Here is an 18,893-nt window from a genome sequence, read left to right as displayed (position 1 = left end):
TCTTGCGGACAGACCGCAGGTGTTCTGCAAAGCGGTCGCCCAGTTTACGTTTGGTCTCTCCAATGTAGAGGAGACCACATTGGGAGCAACGAATGCAGTAGACTAAGTTGGGGGAAATGCAAGTGAAATGCTGCTTCACTTGAAAGGAGTGTTTGGGTCCTTGGACGGTGAGGAGAGAGGAAGTGAAGGGGCAGGTGTTGCATCTTTTGCGTGGGCAAGGGGTTGTGCCATAGGAGGGTGTTGAGGAGTAGGGGGTGATGGAGGAGTGGACCAGGGTGTCCCGGAGGGAGCGATCCCTACGGAATGCCGATAAGGGGGGTGAAGGGAAGATGTGTTTGGTAGTGGCATCATGCTGGAGTTGGCGGAAATGGCGGAGGATGATCCTTTGAATGCGGAGGCTGGTGGGGTGATAAGTGAGGACAAGGGGGACCCTATCATGTTTCTGGGAGGGAGGAGAAGGAGTGAGGGCGGATGCGCGGGAGATGGGCCGGACACGGTTGAGGGCCCTGTCAACGACCGTGGGTGGAAAACCTCGGTTAAGGAAGAAGGAGGACATGTCAGAGGAACTGTTTTTGAATGTAGCATCATCGGAACAGATGCGACGGAGGCGAAGGAACTGAGAGAATGGGATGGAGTCCTTACAGGAAGTGGGGTGTGAGGAGCTGTAGTCGAGATAGCTGTGGGTGTCGGTGGGTTTGTAATGGATATTGGTGGACAGTCTATCACCAGAGATTGAGACAGAGAGGTCAAGGAAGGGAAGGGAAGTGTCAGAGATGGACCACGTGAAAATGATGGAGGGGTGGAGATTGGAAGCAAAATTAATAAATTTTTCCAAGTCCTGACGAGAGCATGAAGCAGCACCGAAATAATCATCGATGTACCGGAGAAAGAGTTGTGGAAGGGGGCCGGAGTAGGACTGCAACAAGGAATGTTCCACATACCCCATAAAGAGACAGGCATAGCTGGGGCCCATGCGGGTACCCATAGCCACACCTTTTATTTGGAGGAAGTGAGAGGAGTTGAAGGAGAAATTGTTCAGCGTGAGAACAAGTTCAGCCAGACGGAGGAGAGTAGTGGTGGATGGGGATTGTTCGGGCCTCTGTTCGAGGAAGAAGCTAAGGGCCCTCAGACCATCCTGGTGGGGGATGGAGGTGTAGAGGGATTGGACGTCCATGGTGAAGAGGAAGCGGTAGGGGCCAGGGAACTGGAAATTGTTGATGTGACGTAAGGTGTCAGAGGAATCACGGATGTAGGTGGGAAGGGACTGGACAAGGGGAGAGAGAAGGGAGTCAAGATAACGAGAAATGAGTTCTGTGGGGCAGGAGCAAGCTGAGACGATCGGTCTACCGGGGCAGTTCTGTTTGTGGATTTTGGGTAGGAGATAGAAGCGGGCCGTCCGAGGTTGGGCAACTATCAGGTTGGAAGCTGTGGGAGGGAGATCCCCAGAGGAGATGAGGTCAGTGACAGTCCTGGAAACAATGGCTTGATGTTCAGTGGTGGGGTCATGGTCCAGGGAGAGGTAGGAGGAAGTGTCTGCGAGTTGACGCTCAGCCTCCGCGTGGTAGAGGTCAGTGCGCCAGACAACAACAGCACCACCCTTGTCAGCGGGTTTGATGACAATGTCAGGGTTGGACCTGAGAGAATGGAGTGCAGTAAGTTCAGAGAGAGACAGGTTAGAATGGGTGAGAGGAGCAGAGAAATTGAGACGACTAATGTCGCGCCGACAGTTCTCAATGAAAAGATCGAGAGAAGGTAAGAATCCAGAGGGAGGGGTCCAGGTGGAGGGAGAATATTGGAGACGGGTAAAAGGATCCGTTGAACTGGGAGAGGACTCCTGCCCAAAGAAGTGAGCCCGGAGACGAAGACGGCGGAAGAAGAGTTCAGTATCATGCCGAGCCCGAAATTCATTGAGGTGAGGGCGTAAGGGTATGAAACTAAGTCCTTTGCTGAGCACTGAACGTTCAGCATCGGAGAGGGGAAGGTCAGGGGGTATAGTGAATACACGGCTGGGGTTGGGATTGGAAGATGGGGTGGGGACGGAGGGACAGGCAGGGGTGGAGGGTCCTAGATGGGTGTTGGTGTCGATGAGTTGTTGGAGCTTGCGTTCCTTAGCACTTGAGAGAAAGAGAAAAAGTTTCTTGTTGAGGCGTCGGATGAGCCGAAGGATAAAATGAAACTGGGGGCACGCGCAGCTTTGAAAAAGGGTACGGCGGTGCTGCTGGAGGGAGAGGTCGAGTGTGTTCATATGGCGGCGCATGGCACTGAGAGTGGATTTCAGAATGTGACGGGAACAGCAGTCCGAGAAACGTTTTATGTCCCGGAGATACCTGTAATCCTGGGTGGGTTCGAAACATGAGGGGTGGAATTTCAGTTGAAATCCATGTGGGGTAAGTCGGAGACGGAGACAGTCACTGAGAAAGGAGATATGGCTGTGAAAGCGGGTTTTAGTAAACACCTTGTCAAACACTAGGAGAGAAATGGAAAGCAATGAAGGTGAACAAGGCAACAGAGAAATCCGGAAATCTTGTCGCAGAGAGGAACAGAACTTCTTCAAGGAGGTAGGCATTTCTTGAAGAGCAGTGGCAGTCAATTAAACACAGAGATAAAAACAAAAAAACTGCGGATGCTGGAAATCCAAAACAAAAACAGAATTACCTGGAAAAACTCAGCAGGTCTGGCAGCATCGGCGGAGAAGAAAAGAGTTGACGTTTCGAGTCCTCATGACCCTTCGACAGAACTTGAGTTCGAGTCCAGGAAAGAGCTGAAATATAAGCTGGTTTAAGGTGTGTGTGTGGGGGGCGGAGAGATAGAGAGACAGAGAGGTGGAGGGGGTTGGTGTGGTTGTAGCGACAAACAAGCAGTGATAGAAGCAGATCATCAAAAGATGTCAACAACAATAGTACAATAGAACACATAGGTGTTAAAGTTAAAGTTGGTGATATTATCTAAACGAATGTGCTAATTAAGAATGGATGGTAGGGCACTCAAGGTATAGCTCTAGTGGGTTTTTTTTTATATTTTATATAATGGAAATAGGTGGGAAAAGGAAAATCTTTACATCTTCAATATTCTCCCTCCACCTGGACCCCTCCCTCTGGATTCTTACCTTCTCTCGATCTTTTCATTGAGAACTGTCGGCGCGACATTAGTCGTCTCAATTTCTCTGCTCCTCTCACCCATTCTAACCTGTCTCTCTCTGAACTTACTGCACTCCATTCTCTCAGGTCCAACCCTGACATTGTCATCAAACCCGCTGACAAGGGTGGTGCTGTTGTTGTCTGGCGCACTGACCTCTACCACGCGGAGGCTGAGCGTCAACTCGCAGACACTTCCTCCTACCTCTCCCTGGACCATGACCCCACCACTGAACATCAAGCCATTGTTTCCAGGACTGTCACTGACCTCATCTCCTCTGGGGATCTCCCTCCCACAGCTTCCAACCTGATAGTTACCCAACCTCGGACGGCCCGCTTCTATCTCCTACCCAAAATCCACAAACAGAACTGCCCCGGTAGACCGATCGTCTCAGCTTGCTCCTGCCCCACAGAACTCATTTCTCGTTATCTTGACTCCCTTCTCTCTCCCCTTGTCCAGTCCCTTCCCACCTACATCCGTGATTCCTCTGACACCTTACGTCACATCAACAATTTCCAGTTCCCTGGCCCCTACCGCTTCCTCTTCACCATGGACGTCCAATCCCTCTACACCTCCATCCCCCACCAGGATGGTCTGAGGGCCCTTAGCTTCTTCCTCGAACAGAGGCCCGAACAATCCCCATCCACCACTACTCTCCTCCGTCTGGCTGAACTTGTTCTCACGCTGAACAATTTCTCCTTCAACTCCTCTCACTTCCTCCAAATAAAAGGTGTGGCTATGGGTACCCGCATGGGCCCCAGCTATGCCTGTCTCTTTATGGGGTATGTGGAACATTCCTTGTTGCAGTCCTACTCCGGCCCCCTTCCACAACTCTTTCTCCGGTACATCGATGATTATTTCGGTGCTGCTTCATGCTCTCGTCAGGACTTGGAAAAATTTATTAATTTTGCTTCCAATCTCCACCCCTCCATCATTTTCACGTGGTCCATCTCTGACACTTCCCTTCCCTTCCTTGACCTCTCTGTCTCAATCTCTGGTGATAGACCGTCCACCAATATCCATTACAAACCCACCGACACCCACAGCTATCTCGACTACAGCTCCTCACACCCCACTTCCTGTAAGGACTCCATCCCATTCTCTCAGTTCCTTCGCCTCCGTCGCATCTGTTCCGATGATGCTACATTCAAAAACAGTTCCTCTGACATGTCCTCCTTCTTCCTTAACCGAGGTTTTCCACCCACGGTCGTTGACAGGGCCCTCAACCGTGTCCGGCCCATCTCCCGCGCATCCGCCCTCACTCCTTCTCCTCCCTCCCAGAAACATGATAGGGTCCCCCTTGTCCTCACTTATCACCCCACCAGCCTCCGCATTCAAAGGATCATCCTCCGCCATTTCCGCCAACTCCAGCATGATGCCACTACCAAACACATCTTCCCTTCACCCCCCTTATCGGCATTCCGTAGGGATCGCTCCCTCCGGGACACCCTGGTCCACTCCTCCATCACCCCCTACTCCTCAACCCCCTCCTATGGCACAACCCCTTGCCCACGCAAAAGATGCAACACCTGCCCCTTCACTTCCTCTCTCCTCACCGTCCAAGGACCCAAACACTCCTTTCAAGTGAAGCAGCATTTCACTTGCATTTCCCCCAACTTAGTCTACTGCATTCGTTGCTCCCAATGTGGTCTCCTCTACATTGGAGAGACCAAACGTAAACTGGGCGACCGCTTTGCAGAACACCTGCGGTCTGTCCGCAAGAATGACCCAAACCTCCCTGTCGCTTGCCATTTTAACACTCCACCCTGCTCTCTTGCCCACATGTCTGTCCTTGGCTTGCTGCATTGTTCCAGTGAAGCCCAACGCAAACTGGAGGAACAACACCTCATCTTCTGACTAGGGACTTTACAGCCTTCCGGACTGAATATTGAATTCAACAACTTTAGGTCGTGAGTCCCCTCCCACATCCCCACCCCCTTTCTGTTTCCCCCTTCTTTTTTTTTCCCCAATAAATTATAAAGATTTTCCTTTTCCCACCTATTTCCATTATATAAAATAAAAAAAAACCCACTAGAGCTATACCTTGAGTGCCCTACCATCCATTCTTAATTAGCACATTCGTTTAGATAATATCACCAACTTTAACTTTAACACCTATGTGTTCTATTGTACTATTGTTGTTGACATCTTTTGATGATCTGCTTCTATCACTGCTTGTTTGTCGCTACAACCACACCAACCCCCTCCACCTCTCTGTCTCTCTATCTCTCCGCCCCCCACACACACACCTTAAACCAGCTTATATTTCAGCTCTTTCCTGGACTCGAACTCAAGTTCTGTCGAAGGGTCATGAGGACTCGAAACGTCAACTCTTTTCTTCTCCGCCGATGCTGCCAGACCTGCTGAGTTTTTCCAGGTAATTCTGTTTTTGTTTTGGATTTCCAGCATCCGCAGTTTTTTTGTTTTTATCTATGTGGAAAATTCTGTCCTTTTTCGTTAAAAATAGCTTCTCACCCAGGTTATTTTAGAATCATTAAAATCTCATGACTGTTGTTGACTCCCAGCTCTCTAGTTTGTGAATTTCAACCTCCACCTGCACTGTTTAGTGGTCTTTAGTGGGCATGAATCCTTCCATATTGTTCAATTCAATCCAACAAGATTCTTCCTGCGTGTCCCCTGTCTTGGATCTTGACAGAAGCACCAAACCCGAAATGTGCTGCCCTTGTACAGCCCTGGTCTCAGTGAGATTTCTTTTTCCAGGACACTTAAATGGCCTGTGGACACCCCTGTTATCTACCCTCCCTGATTCTTTTCCCCTATCCTTTGTTTTTGAGGGGAAGTAATGAATGTTCATTAGATTGATTCGTGGGATAAGAGACCTGTCCTTTGAGGAGCGATTGATTAGAATGGGACTATATTCTCTGGAGTCTCATTATAGATACCTTTGAAATGTATAAAGCTATTAGAGAGCTTGACAGATCAGATGCTGAAAAGCTGTTAACCCCTGACTGGAGGCTTTAGAACTGGGGGTTTATACTCCCAGGACAAGGGTTCAGCCAATTAGGACTGAGATGAGATATTTCTTCACTCAAAGGGTTGTGAATCTTTGGAATTGGCCCCGCCCCCAACTCACCACCCCCGAGAGCAGAGTACCCTATCATTTTTTTTTTCATGCGTATGCAATTTGTTTAACTGTTCAGCCCCTTTAAATATTTTTTGTGCTGCCTTGAATATGTAGTAATTTAAAGGGACAAACTTGTGCACGGCCTGTGTGGAAACTTTCAGATTGCTGTGTATGCAAACAGCTATGAGGGAACATTGCTCCAGAGGGCATCTGACGCTCAATCATTGGATATATTCCACCATGAAATCAACAGACATTTGAACATTAAAAAGTCATGGGAGTAGGGCAGGAAGATGGAGTTAATTTATAAGTTTAGTCATAATCTTATTAAATGGCAGAGCAGGGTCGAGGGGTGCTGTGGACTCCGCCTTTTTCTTATCTTCTTATGTCCTAGTTGCCAATAGAGATTGACCTTCCTCTACCTTACCTGATCCCCAGCTTTCAGACCTTCTACTTCCCCATTCCCTACACACCTAAGCTCACTTACCATGTGATGGCTCTACTGTACACTGTTGTTTTTCCTCTTGTAATGTTCAAGATGTGCCCGCCTTCTCTGCATGTGATGCATGCCATTTGTCCCAGTTGTTGGAGATTTCTCTGCAGTTCCAACAGATATATGTACCACATTCTTTCCATTTTCTGTCTTTAAGGAATTAATGGAAAATGCATTCGAACAGAGACTAAATGGCTGACTCCATCGGAGTTTGAAAAAATGAGTGATGTCAGAAAAGATATTCGATATTGGAAGAGAAATATCCGCTGTAAATCAGAGACTTTGGGCAAACTGATCCAGGTCTGTTCCACCAAATCCAATATCTGGGTGAGGTGACGTACATTTAATTGTGATTTTTAAACCTATATCTTTAGCATCAGGCACATTTCCAATGCTCACATTTTAATATTTCAGGTTACCAGCAATAGAGAAATCCACTTACAGGGCTTTGCAAGGTGTTACTGGAGAGCAGTCTCTGATGGTGCTCAGTGCATTAAAATTGGTTTGTGTTTTACCCTTTAGCAAGCGTGAAATGGAAGTGACACTGATGGATTTAGCACTGGATTGCCCCACGCCCAATCTGCACACGAGTTCAGGCCACTGCCAAATTTGTTTGGCCCATTTTTCAGGCGTTCCAGCTGGGCACCTAAAACAGGCCAATGGTCCCCTGCATGTGTTTATTCGGGGCCTTATTTCTGTTAAAGGAGCCCTCTAAGATACTTGATTCGATAAACAGAGCAGGCCTGACTTGCTCAGGATTCTTGAGCACAGCTGTCAAAGAAAGATGTAAAGTAATCGCCTGACTCCACTATCATGATCGTCCCTTACTGTCCACGACACCTCCCACCATTTCAGAGTCACCCTTCGAGCTCCTGTCTTTAAGTCATAAACAGCCACCCATTACAGATGTCCAAACCCCAATTTTGAACCAGCCTCCCAAAAATGGGCCAGACAAATTCCCACACCAGTGTCTTGCACGCTAAATGGAAATGAACAGAGATAGTTGCACGAAAAGAGCCAGAATTTAACTATAAAATATTAAATAGCAAGTTTCTGAGCCAGCAGTTTTGAGCATTTAAATAAACTTATAGTTAAAATTGTGTATTAATCTAATTTTTCACATGCTGCTGGGCAATGTAACTACCCCTCCCATAGCCTGCAGTCTGTGTTACTGAACATGGGCTCCCCCATTGCCTCCCATCCCATTTCCATCTTCATAATTTTGATACCACCACATACGTTATCAACACAGAATTCCTGTCACACTCACTCTGCCCTAACACATTCCGCCAGTCTCAGTCATTTTGTCCACTTTTGCTCTATGCCATTCATAGATTCTGCATTACGCTCACACCATCCCATGACTTTGTTCCACTGTCAGATGCATTCTGTCCCCTGTCTCACTCCTGTGCCATGGTTTTCTGTACTCTGCCATACTGCCACATCCTAGAATATGTCCACAGGTTTGGAACCCTGGTATATATAATTTAATATGATTTCATTTTTATTCCCAAGTCTATTGCTATTGATTCTTTCTTTATATTGTATTTTTCCAGAGAGGCTACTTGAAGCTTCACAAGCCTGACTGCTTGTGTGAAAAGTGCACATCTCCAGATTTTGACTCTCAGGTAAATAGATCCCAAAATGTCACTCTTAACTGAGCAGATTCACATGAGTATTCTTATGATACAAACTGACCCCATTGTTATTTCCAGAGCAGCCTGATCCCAGCACAGTTATGGACCAGACTGATCCCAGTACAATTACAGTTAAACAGAGACCGAGAGATAGGCAGATAGTGATAAACAGGCAGAGATAGAGTGAGACCAAATGAGAGAGAGAAAGAGGGAGGGAGGTTGACAGATCATAAAATTCATAAAGAGAAACAGACAAGAAGATGAGGAAAGATAGAGATGCACGCAGCTGGAGAGACAGGCAGTGATAGTGACAGATAGAGGGAGACATAGAGCAGAAATGTATCTGTGTGTTTGCCTCTTGGTTTCATTGTGTTACCAAGTTACGTGTGTTGTGTATATTGGACGGTGTGTCACTCAGTGCTTGGTGCTCTGTGAATAACTTGCTATTTTACATTAGCAGGAGAATGACGATGAGTGTACAGTGTGTGACGATGGAGGGGACCTGATCTGCTGTGATGAATGCCCCAGGGCTTATCACTACCTCTGCCACGTTCCCTCGCTCAGCCCAAACTTAAGGTTTGTATTTTGTCTTCAACTTATTGTATCATGATCAGAGAGCTAGGGTACTAGAATGCCAGGACAGAACATTGAGAGAATCAGTGTTACAACATGGAAATGGGTCTTTATACAATCATAGAAGAAAGAAATCTTTAGATTCAGACTTAGCACCGTGTGAGCACTTTTGAAGTCAACTTTTGAAATCTCCAAAAACAGGGGTCGAGTTATACATGAGAGCAAAATGTGACCCACCGATGTGGATGGCCATTTTGAAATGTGAGAAAAAAAATAACACCAGTAATTCATATTAAATTAATGTGGCACGGTTTATTGAATAAATTAATTGTACAAAGATATATTTAACCACAATGAAAGCATTTTAAAATCCATCAAATTCATTGTCTTTGAAATCAGAAACAAAGAGTTCATCAAATTCATTGAGTCACTTGGTTATCGCATCAATGTAAGGATCCCACTCTGGATCAGATTTGGTGCTTCTGTTTTCAGAATCATCCCTCCACAACCAATCATCTTCCTCTCCATCTATTAAATTGGCTATTCTGCAATTTTTGAACAATCTGATTACAGTTGGTGCATGAAAAGCATCCCTTGATTTGATGACAAAACTACACAAAACATCAAAGTGGACAGTGTGCATATTTCCACTCTTTGTGAGGGTTTTTCTCCGTCAGCCACCATTTATTCTTTCTGGCGCAAATATGATTCTTCAATGGCTTGTTGAGGCCCACACCCAAATATTGAAATATACACATTAGACCCCCTGGTATAACTGCAATGTGGGTGTTATTTCTTTGCAGGTGCCTCTTGATCTCATTGGTTATACGAGATATGAACATGTCCCACACCAATAAGCTGCATTCTTTACATTACGTAGGACAATATCTCACACGTTATTGATCCAGAAACTTCACTCCTTCGTCATCTCTCCAACTTGCACAAAAACCCCTGCAAGGAACTTGATTTTAGACATGGATTTATGTTTCAAAATTACCATAGGCTTTAATTTCGTTCTGTCAGCCAAGCAGGCTAGTAGCACTGCCAATCTTGTCTTCACATGTCCCGTGGTTTTCACGAGAATTGTTTTCAAACCTTTACACTCCACAGTTTGGTTTCTAGACAGATCAAAATTCATGGGCATTTCATCCATGTTGCTGATGTGGCATAATGGGTACTCATGCTTTGGTTGCTGTCTGATGATGAACTGCTGGAAACTGGTAATTTTGACATCAATGTCTTTTGGTAGTCTGCCTGCTAGATCTTGGTCCTCGGCCACAACACATTCCATAAAGTGACAGTACCAACAGGCTGTTGCTCTGAATTCTTTGCTACATTCAGGTTGGGTTTTTCCCACTTGAGTGTTTTTTTTAATATGCTTTGCATTTCTGGTGATGATGAAGCCATTCTGATGATTTTTGAGGACCCATCCTGGGCCAGTTGCTAGTCCTTGTTCTCTTGGCACAGTTGGTCATGGGCATCTACTTCAGGGCAGATTCCTCCTCCTTCCATTCTCACACCATTTTGTCACCAAAACCGAATTCCCTTGCTGCAGCATAGTTATTTGATGAGTTTGCATGTTTTACGACTTTTAGCTGAGAACCAGCTTCATGCTTTATTTGTTTTGTTGGAAGACTCTTTTCTCCATCATTTGCCAGGCAGGGTCTGCTCTGGGTGGACCTGTCTTAAACTTGTGCGCATCTTTACAGCACAGCCCATATAGCCTGCTTGATCCCTTGCGCACAGTTACAAGTTAAGTAAAACCTGCAGTTGCAGGGCGGAAAATTGAGGCTGACTACTAATGTGAGCGTAGCATGTTGTGGCTAAAAAGGGGAGTTGGCTTTTGCAAAGTGCAAATTTGGCTTAATTTATTATTTTTAATGTTCTGAGGAGCAATAGAAAATAGGTATGTCTCATTGTAGAAACAGTGCTCTGTTTCTCCATGTAAAATAAACCAGTTTGTTTAGTTACAATTGCCCTTTTCTCATTGGTGTATTTTCAGTCTGCCTTATGTCACGATCTCAGCTGCTGTTAATACTGGAGAATTCAGATCCCAGAATAAAACCTGGCTTGATAGATCCTAACCTTTTTTCTTTAGAAATCATGGAGGAAAATTACTGAACATATTCACAGAGGTCTGCTGAAGAACTTCAAATACAAAGAATAAGATATTTATTAAAACAAGAAAAGTGAACTATATTACACCAAACATAAAGGTTGGAAAGGTCTCAATACAAATACAAGAAAACAATTCAAATTCCCACTATTCCTTTACCCCAGCAATATTTTTACAGACACACAAACCAGTGAAGCGTTACCACTAGCTTGACACATAGGCTTCTCACTTGGGATTAGTACAGTTGCAAATGTTTTTCTTCTGGCGAATTCCTGAGCATTCACTTGATGCTTCTCACCCAACTTGTATCTCTCCCTGAGACACCAAAAACCACACTCTAAACTCACTGTATCTTCAACTGCAGAGCAAACAAATGAGTTCCCTAAACTCAGTCTCCCAGTTGCATCTTTGTTAAACTAGCCATTTCACTGAGTCCTACAACTGATTATTCAGTTAACTACTGTTCCACTAGCCTCATAGTTTTATTCTCAGTGAGCTTAAAAATCTCCATCTTCTCTCTCTGACCCACACTGAGCACTTTTTCTTTCAACTCCTGTCTTTTTCGGTGTCTGTGTCACTGGATCATTGTTACTAGGCAACAGTGAATCTTTTCTACTTTGTGTTTTCTTTTTTCCCACTGAACTTTCAACTCCATTTAACCCATCTTTTAACTTCAGGGGTTGTAAAACTTCATTAAAAATGCATACATACAAACAAACCAAAAATACCTGAAACCTTTGAGTCACAAGTCTCCAGATTCCCAGGCACTAAGGTTCATAAAGAAAACCCAAGTGAAATAAACTATTTTTGAAATTCAACTTAAAATTATACATTGTTCAGAACACTTTTAAAAGATAGGACCTAGAAAGATCACCATAGTCATCATATGGCCCAGGTCACACTAACATTTAACAAAATATTGAGCAATAATGATATTTTGTAGGTCCTAGGAGGCATTAGATATTCTGAGAATATTTATTGAAGACCTGAAATTGCAACAACATTAATGGGGAAGCTAGGGTACTTGAGTGATGGGTGAGTTATGTGTGGAAGAGATGGATTTTGATTGGTAAGTTAGTGTGAGGAGTGTAGTGGGAGGGTTAGTTAGTGTAATGGAGAGATGGGCTTTGAGCAGAGGACTTCTTCTTGCCCATGATGTTTCCTACTGACCTGTATCTAACCGAAAGATTTCAGTTAAAAATTTCAATGTTGTTAATTAATTCCAGTGAGAGTTTGGTCTGCACTTTCTGCAAAATGGACAAACTGTCAGCAAATAAAACAAGGGCAAATGTCTCCAACAGTGAATTTGGTGTATATCAATCAACCATGACACCAAAGTACATTCTGGTAAGTCTGTGATAACATCTAATCCCATCTCTATAATGTACATTCAGCAAGCCTGTGGAACCTATGAAGGAATAGTATGAAGATTAATTATTCATACCGTGAATAGTGAACCAAATGACGAAGAGTGTGAATGTCTTCTCCACTCAGGGTTATGGTGAGAAGGTTAATTTTTCACTCGGCACATTCCAGCCCCAACAAGGTATCTGTTCAAATATCATTAGTCCTCTTGATTTTTCATGTCGTGCTTTGATCTATTGATTCCCTCTCCTAGTTTTGTTATCCAATTGGTTGGAAGGTTCAAGGTGTACTTTTATAAATTGCATGCATGAAACCAGCCTTTTTTGCCCTTGGGTATGTGCATAAAGGCCATCCTTTGAATTTGTTTATTAAACCTCAGTAAGGGGAATAGTTTAACCTTGGTTAATGCCCCAACCAGCGTACTGAACCACAAAGACCCTGATGACCCGACATTTGTTTGAGGTAGCTGATCCTAGCCTACGTACCCATGAGAGAAGTTGGCTTCAGTGCCCTGATGTTCAGGGGGAGAAAAATCATTCCAGATTTTTCTTCCCGATCACTTTACAGAAACTCTTGCTCAATATTGGGCATGTAAACGTGCTGGGTAAGGACAGGGTTGCATTCGACTGTGATTCTTCCTATGGCCAAATAGCCACTGATGTTGTCGCAGTCCAGAGATAGTGTTTAGGTTGTCTCAATACTGAGTTACATATTAAAGAGAAGTAAGTAAGCACTAACCTGTGTGTTCTCATTTATTATTTATATTTAACTAAGTGTTTTTAATTTCAGAAATGTGAATATATTTTACTCCATCTGTCTTGTAAGACAGAATGTGTGGTGTTTGACAAAAACCCCTGTGACATTGTAAGTATTTGGCTTGAGTCACCAACATTTGCAGTCCACTTGTGTTTAGTTATGTTAAGTGTGAGGATGGGAATGGCTGTTGTAACCAGCAGAAGTGCTCAGTATATGAGAGTCAGCATGCATGCTAAACATGGTGAGAATAAGGATGAGCTAAATGAGGGTTAGATCTATCGGGTGCAGTAAATACGTGTTAGAACTAGTGCACGCTCCTCAGTAAAGTCCCGCCTTTCGTGACTTCCTTGTTTGCGGTTTCACTTAACCAAGCTTTGTGAGTAACGTTCGCTTATCCATGTTTTCTTCTCCCTTTCCCCTCCTCCCCCTGGGAGAAATGATCTTTGAAAGCTGAGGCTGATATACTCTGGCAAATTTAACACTGAAGCATCAGTAAGGAATTCTGATGGATTGGAATGCTATGGTGGAGGATACAGCAAGTAATTGTTGGGGTTGGTTTCTCACGGAGTGCACTTACTGACACCTTTGTGAATTTATTCACTGGATAACTGAACTGTACAGACTAGGATCGTCTATGGATCTGTATGGGGTTGGCTGGTTTCAATTCAGACAATGACGAATTGGCACAATTGGCCTTAGAAATCAGCTTTTGTGATCCACACCAGTACCCTGGTAGAAGTGCATGCACTAGTGAGAACAATTTGCTGTAGAGTAACTGCTCAAACCAATGCTGCCTTTGCATGGCTGGAACCTATCTAATTGAGTGCCATTCAAAAGCATATCCCTCAGTCACGATTTTGCTGTTTGTGAGGTTTGGCAGGATTTTGGCATAATTGTGTTAGAACTGGAGCAAGCATAAGGTGTGTATGTGTGGACACATGTAACACGTCAGAGTTCACATGGGTGCCTTATCTTCACATTTAGTAAATGTGTATTAAATCATCTATGTTTAGCAAGATTGTATTGGAATGCTACACATGAACTAGTACATGCGTTTAGTGTGCATTAGAGTCCTGTACAGCCCCATCCCACAGCCCATCCACCTTGTTCCCTCCCTTCCTGTGCTTTTGCCCTCTACTGGTCCCACTTCCGCTTCTCTCCTATTCAGAACCCACCCTGTTGGCTGTGCTATAGAAATGGAACTTGTTCGTGAATGAGAGAACCTAGTTCAAAAGTGTTCTACACAGGCAGCAGTTGATCAGTGTTAGCAAAGCTCTTCATAATCTTGAAAACCTTAATTTGATCAATTCACAAGTCTCCTTTCCAACAATACAAACCCCTACATTCCCTAATCTTTCCTTAGGGCTTAAATTCTTCCTTACTGGAATCATCCTGATTTCCAGTCAACGCTTTTACAATGGTGTGCACACAGGGCAGGATTTTCCCTCCCGGTGGCGGGGGGGGTGGGACAGGAGACACAGCTGTTTCTAGGTCCCGAACCAGCCCCCAGGGGAAGCAGTCGCTCTTTTGAAACTTTCATGGAAGCTCTTCCTTAATTGGCATGGAGACAGCTTCCACGTCCAATTAAGGGCAGCGGGTGAACTCCCGGAGCTGAAGGGTCAGTCAGAGGCCTTCCGGCTTGAGACAAGCAAAGCTCCAGTGGTTGGTGAGTAAGGGGGTGCTTCAACATCGAGGTGCCCTCTTACTGAACATTTAAAAAATTTTAAATAAAAAACAGATAGAGGCCACAGGTCACCACTGTCAGGGGGAAATCCCATACAGGGTGACCTTTGGCTGTACCCACACCCCGGGAGGCCATGTAAGCCTGCCTGGAGTACTGGCATCCCAGCCTAGCAGCTGCTGGGTGCCCACCTCCAGGAAGTTAAACTGTCCCCCATTGCGTTAAGAAACTGGAGTCCGACTGGAAAATCCCAGACAGTCCTCATCAGTGTGTTTAACAAGGCTCTTAATGAGCCTAATTGGTTACCTGCCTCATTAGGGGCGGGTAGCCCTACCAGCTCTGAGCCTGTCTTGGCTAAAATGGCCAGAATATGAAACGGCCAGTACCAGTATTTTCAAGTCCTGTCTGCCTTTGTTCTTGGCCTCAGTGAGGCCCAAAAATTCAACCCACAGTGCTGCTCTTCCCATCCAATGGCTGTACTGTTTCACATAAAGTTACTCATTCCCTATAAGCACTGATATAATTTCTGATACAGTCCTCATCATTCCCAATAATTTTCCCAATAGTGTTCCAGGTACAGTTATCCTTGCCCTCTGCTCTTAGAAGTTTTAGGCACAGTCCTTTTTCATTGTCTGAATTCTTACATTTTCATATACAGTTCTGGTCATTCAGTCAATGATCTTGCTGTTTAATGTATAGTCTTGCCATTGCCAGTCTATGATGATTTCACATTTCCTTACAGTCCTGTATGTTCACAGGGATTTTATCTTCTCTGACCAACCCTGCCCACCACACCCTCCCCACCATCTCAGCTGAAACAGGGTTGGGTGCTAAATTGGAGTGGGTGAAATACTCGTTCCATTTTAATTTTAAAATCTGTGATTTTTCAAATGCACTTGGAGGGTTCATATAGCCTGCTTGTTCTCTTTACTCTAGCAGGTTTCACGTGGTCTATTCAATCTTGACGTAGAGTCTTGCATATACAGTAGTAATCAGTGACTGAGCTCTTTTATGCTGACACTTTTGGACAGTCTTGCTTATTCTTGGTCTGCACTTTCACAGGTTGCAGGGTACGCTGATATAATTGAAGATCCCATGTGGCTCTGCAGGGTGAAGGAGAAGCTGGCCAAGAACGAATACCAGAATGTGGGCGGTTTTATTGATGACATGAGGTTAATCTTCCATAACTGTGCCAGATTCAACCAGGTAATATAGAAAGCAGCATGATTTTGCCAGCAGGGACTTATCATTGCAGTTATGGTGGCCCCTAAAGAGAGTTGCAAATTAATTACAGCTCCATCCTGTGTTATAAAGATCCCCTGTGGAAATTTTGGAACAGTATTTGCTTCACTTCCTTCTTTCTCCCTTTCTTGCATTTAAGAAACTAACTATTTGGGGTTCCTACCTTGTCACTGTTACTTCACTGTATGCTGCACAGGCCATTTTTGGAACATTGTTTTGACAAGGGCAGAATATGGTAGACTCTGACGATAATAAATTGATTGGTGGTCATTGTATAGACTGGCAGCCGGTTGCAACAATGCAAGTCAATATAAGTGGGGTGGGATTGAGGTGAAGCCCAGAGGGTAAAACCTGTAAAACCTGGGGAAAGGCCCAAACTGAAGTCCCGTTTTAAGGTATACAAGACAAGTACCAGTCATTTCCCAAATTTTACTGGTTCATCCTTCTAGTGGGTGGAGTGCCAATTGTGAGTAGGTGTGGATAGTGATCATCGGAAAAGGAATGGGCCTGTTTCTGAGATTCTGCTGCCACGAGTGGAAGGTGGGCCATTTCTAAAAGTTTTAATTTGGAGGATCCTTGGCCTGTAATTGGGTAAATGTGAGAGAGCCAAGTATAAGAAAAAGTAGAAGAGGAGCATGGGAAACTACTAAAAAGGCACATGGAGAATAGGAGGAACAGAGGCAGGAGGGGGTCAGAAAGAGGAGGATTAGGGAGGAGAGGGGGAGGGGGAGGAAAGAGGGGGAGGGGGAGAGAAGAAAGGGAGGGGGAGGAAAGAGGTGGAGGAAGAGGAAAGAGAGGGGGAGGGAAAGGAAAGGGAGGGGGAGAAAAGAGAGAGAGGGGAAAGAAGAGGAAGGGGAGGGTGGGGGAGGAGGGGGGAAGAAAGAGAGAGAGGGGGAGGAAAGAGAGGGGGAGGAAAGAGAGATGGGGGAAGAGAGGGAGAGGAAAGAGAGGGGGTGGGGGAGGAAAGAGAGATGGGGGAAGAGAGGGGGAGGGGGAGGGAATAGAGGGGGGGAAGAGAGATAGGGGAAAAGAGGGGGGAGGGGGCGAAGAGAGGGGGGAGGGGGAGGGAAGAGAGGGGGAGGGGAGGAAGAGGAAGGGGAGGAAGAGAGGGAGAGGGGGCAGAAAGGGAGGGGGCGGAAAGGGAGGGGGAGGAAGGAGAGGGGGAGGAAAGAGGAGTTGGGAAAGGCGGGAGGAAAGAAGGAGAGGAGGTGGAATGGGGAGGAAAGAGGGAGAGGAGGAGGTGGGGGGAGGAAAGAGAGTGGGGGCTAGGTGGAGAACGGTGTGCTGGGGGGCGGTGAGAGGAGGTGGAGTGGGTCAGGGGGCTGTGGGAGGTGGAGAAGGGGAGCTGGTTGGAGGTGGAGAGAGCAAGCATGAGGGAGAGAGTGGGTGAATGTCCAGGACTATGAGGAGAGTGGGGCGTCTCTTGGGGAGAATTAGAGAGGCGCTGGGACGAGAACATGACAGGTTTGGGGGAGAGAGAGAGAGGGGGTGCTGGAGGAGGAGAGAGTGAGAAGCACTGTGGTGAGCATAGAATGACGAGTGCTGGGGGCAAGGAGAGAATGAGAGGGGATGTGCAAAGAGTGAGAAGAGCTAAGGGAGGAAAGAGCTAAGGGAGAAAAGGGGATCTCAGCGGAGAGTGGGAAAGGAGATGGAGGGGATGAGAATGTGACAGCTGCTGGGAGGAGAGAGAGATATAATACTGTTTTATAGTTGATGTGGATTATAGTCTGGACAGCTCACCAATGGTTTCTCCTCTTCCTACTAGGATAATGAATTTGAAGCCATTGGAAGAAAACTTAGTGATGAATTTGAAGAGGTTATGATGCAGGTGTTTGATATCAGTAACAACCTTTACATCCCACAAATGGATGATTGAACCCAAGAACCACAATGGATTAATGTGTCAGAGAATCTTAATTGCACTTTTTAATATACACAAATATACATATATTTTCTGTACCTTTTAATAAAATGGAAAGCTGGTGAATTAATGCAATATTGCCACTTGCTTACACTTTATTTATGGGAGTGTTTGTTTGTGTGCCTTGTGTGTGTGTGTGTGCATGTATGTTTGGTTATTCTGCATATTCTGCTGGGATTACAGGTATTAGTGTGCATGAGCATGTATGTATGTGTGTATATTTCTGTATGTACATGTGCATGCAAATGTAAGACATGTCCATGCAAACAAAGAAAGACTTGCATTTATATAGCACCTTTCACAACCTCAGGCATCCCAAAGCACTTTACAACGAAGATACTGTTATAAAGTGAGAAGTGCAGCAGGCAACTTGTGCACAGCAAGCTCTGGTAAATAGTGAATTGATAACAGATCATCTGTTTTAATGATGTTGGTTGAGGGATAAATATTGAATAACTCCTCTGCTCTTTGAAATTGTCACAGTATCTTTTACATTCATTTGAAAGGCCAGCTGTGGCCTTAGTTTAACCCCTCATCCAAAACACGATACCTCTGACCATGCAGTGCTCTCTCAATATTCCACTGGAATGTCAGTCTAGATTTTTGTGCTCGAGTCTCTGGAGTAGGAATCCATAGCCTTCCACCTGAGCTCAGCGCTAACAACTGAATCAGTGTTGACACATTGTACAGAATCTTGTCCTCTTTAAAAATATTTTGGGTGTTGGGACCATTTCTGGGTCCCGACCCTGCACAGGTCAATATATCAACAGTGGGGAATCATCTGGGAGGCGACCAATTAAGAGGCAGCATCTGCATTTGCCATTCAATTCAAGCCATTGCGAGCCTCTCCAATGGAGCCTGGCAGCCCTCACTGAGACTCCAGTGAGAC

The 18,893-nt window shown here is 45.1% G+C and overlaps 1 protein-coding gene across 4 annotated transcripts in view; it reads left to right on the top strand.

Moving 5' to 3' along the window:
- LOC121275431 (nuclear body protein SP140-like protein) overlaps positions 1–18,079 on the top strand; it is an 86,247-nt gene extending 68,168 nt beyond the window's left edge. For 3 of the 4 annotated variants that reach the window (XM_041183023.1, XM_041183020.1, XM_041183021.1), the window contains 7 exons: positions 6,871–7,013; positions 8,270–8,341; positions 8,808–8,926; positions 12,266–12,386; positions 13,194–13,268; positions 15,904–16,047; positions 17,849–18,079. In XM_041183023.1, coding sequence (XP_041038957.1) covers positions 6,871–7,013; positions 8,270–8,341; positions 8,808–8,926; positions 12,266–12,386; positions 13,194–13,268; positions 15,904–16,047; positions 17,849–17,959 — 785 coding nt within the window. In that variant the 3' untranslated portion in view covers positions 17,960–18,079. The remainder of the gene's footprint in view (positions 1–6,870; positions 7,014–8,269; positions 8,342–8,807; positions 8,927–12,265; positions 12,387–13,193; positions 13,269–15,903; positions 16,048–17,848) is intronic. The other variant, XM_041183022.1, reaches the window with a different exon arrangement.
- Positions 18,080–18,893: the final 814 nt, after the last annotated feature.

Source organism: Carcharodon carcharias, chromosome 2 (assembly GCF_017639515.1).
Source record: "Carcharodon carcharias isolate sCarCar2 chromosome 2, sCarCar2.pri, whole genome shotgun sequence".
Lineage (NCBI taxonomy): Eukaryota > Metazoa > Chordata > Chondrichthyes > Lamniformes > Lamnidae > Carcharodon > Carcharodon carcharias.
The sequence above is the reverse complement of the archived record's forward strand: the minus strand, read 5'-3'. Positions and strand labels throughout refer to the sequence as shown.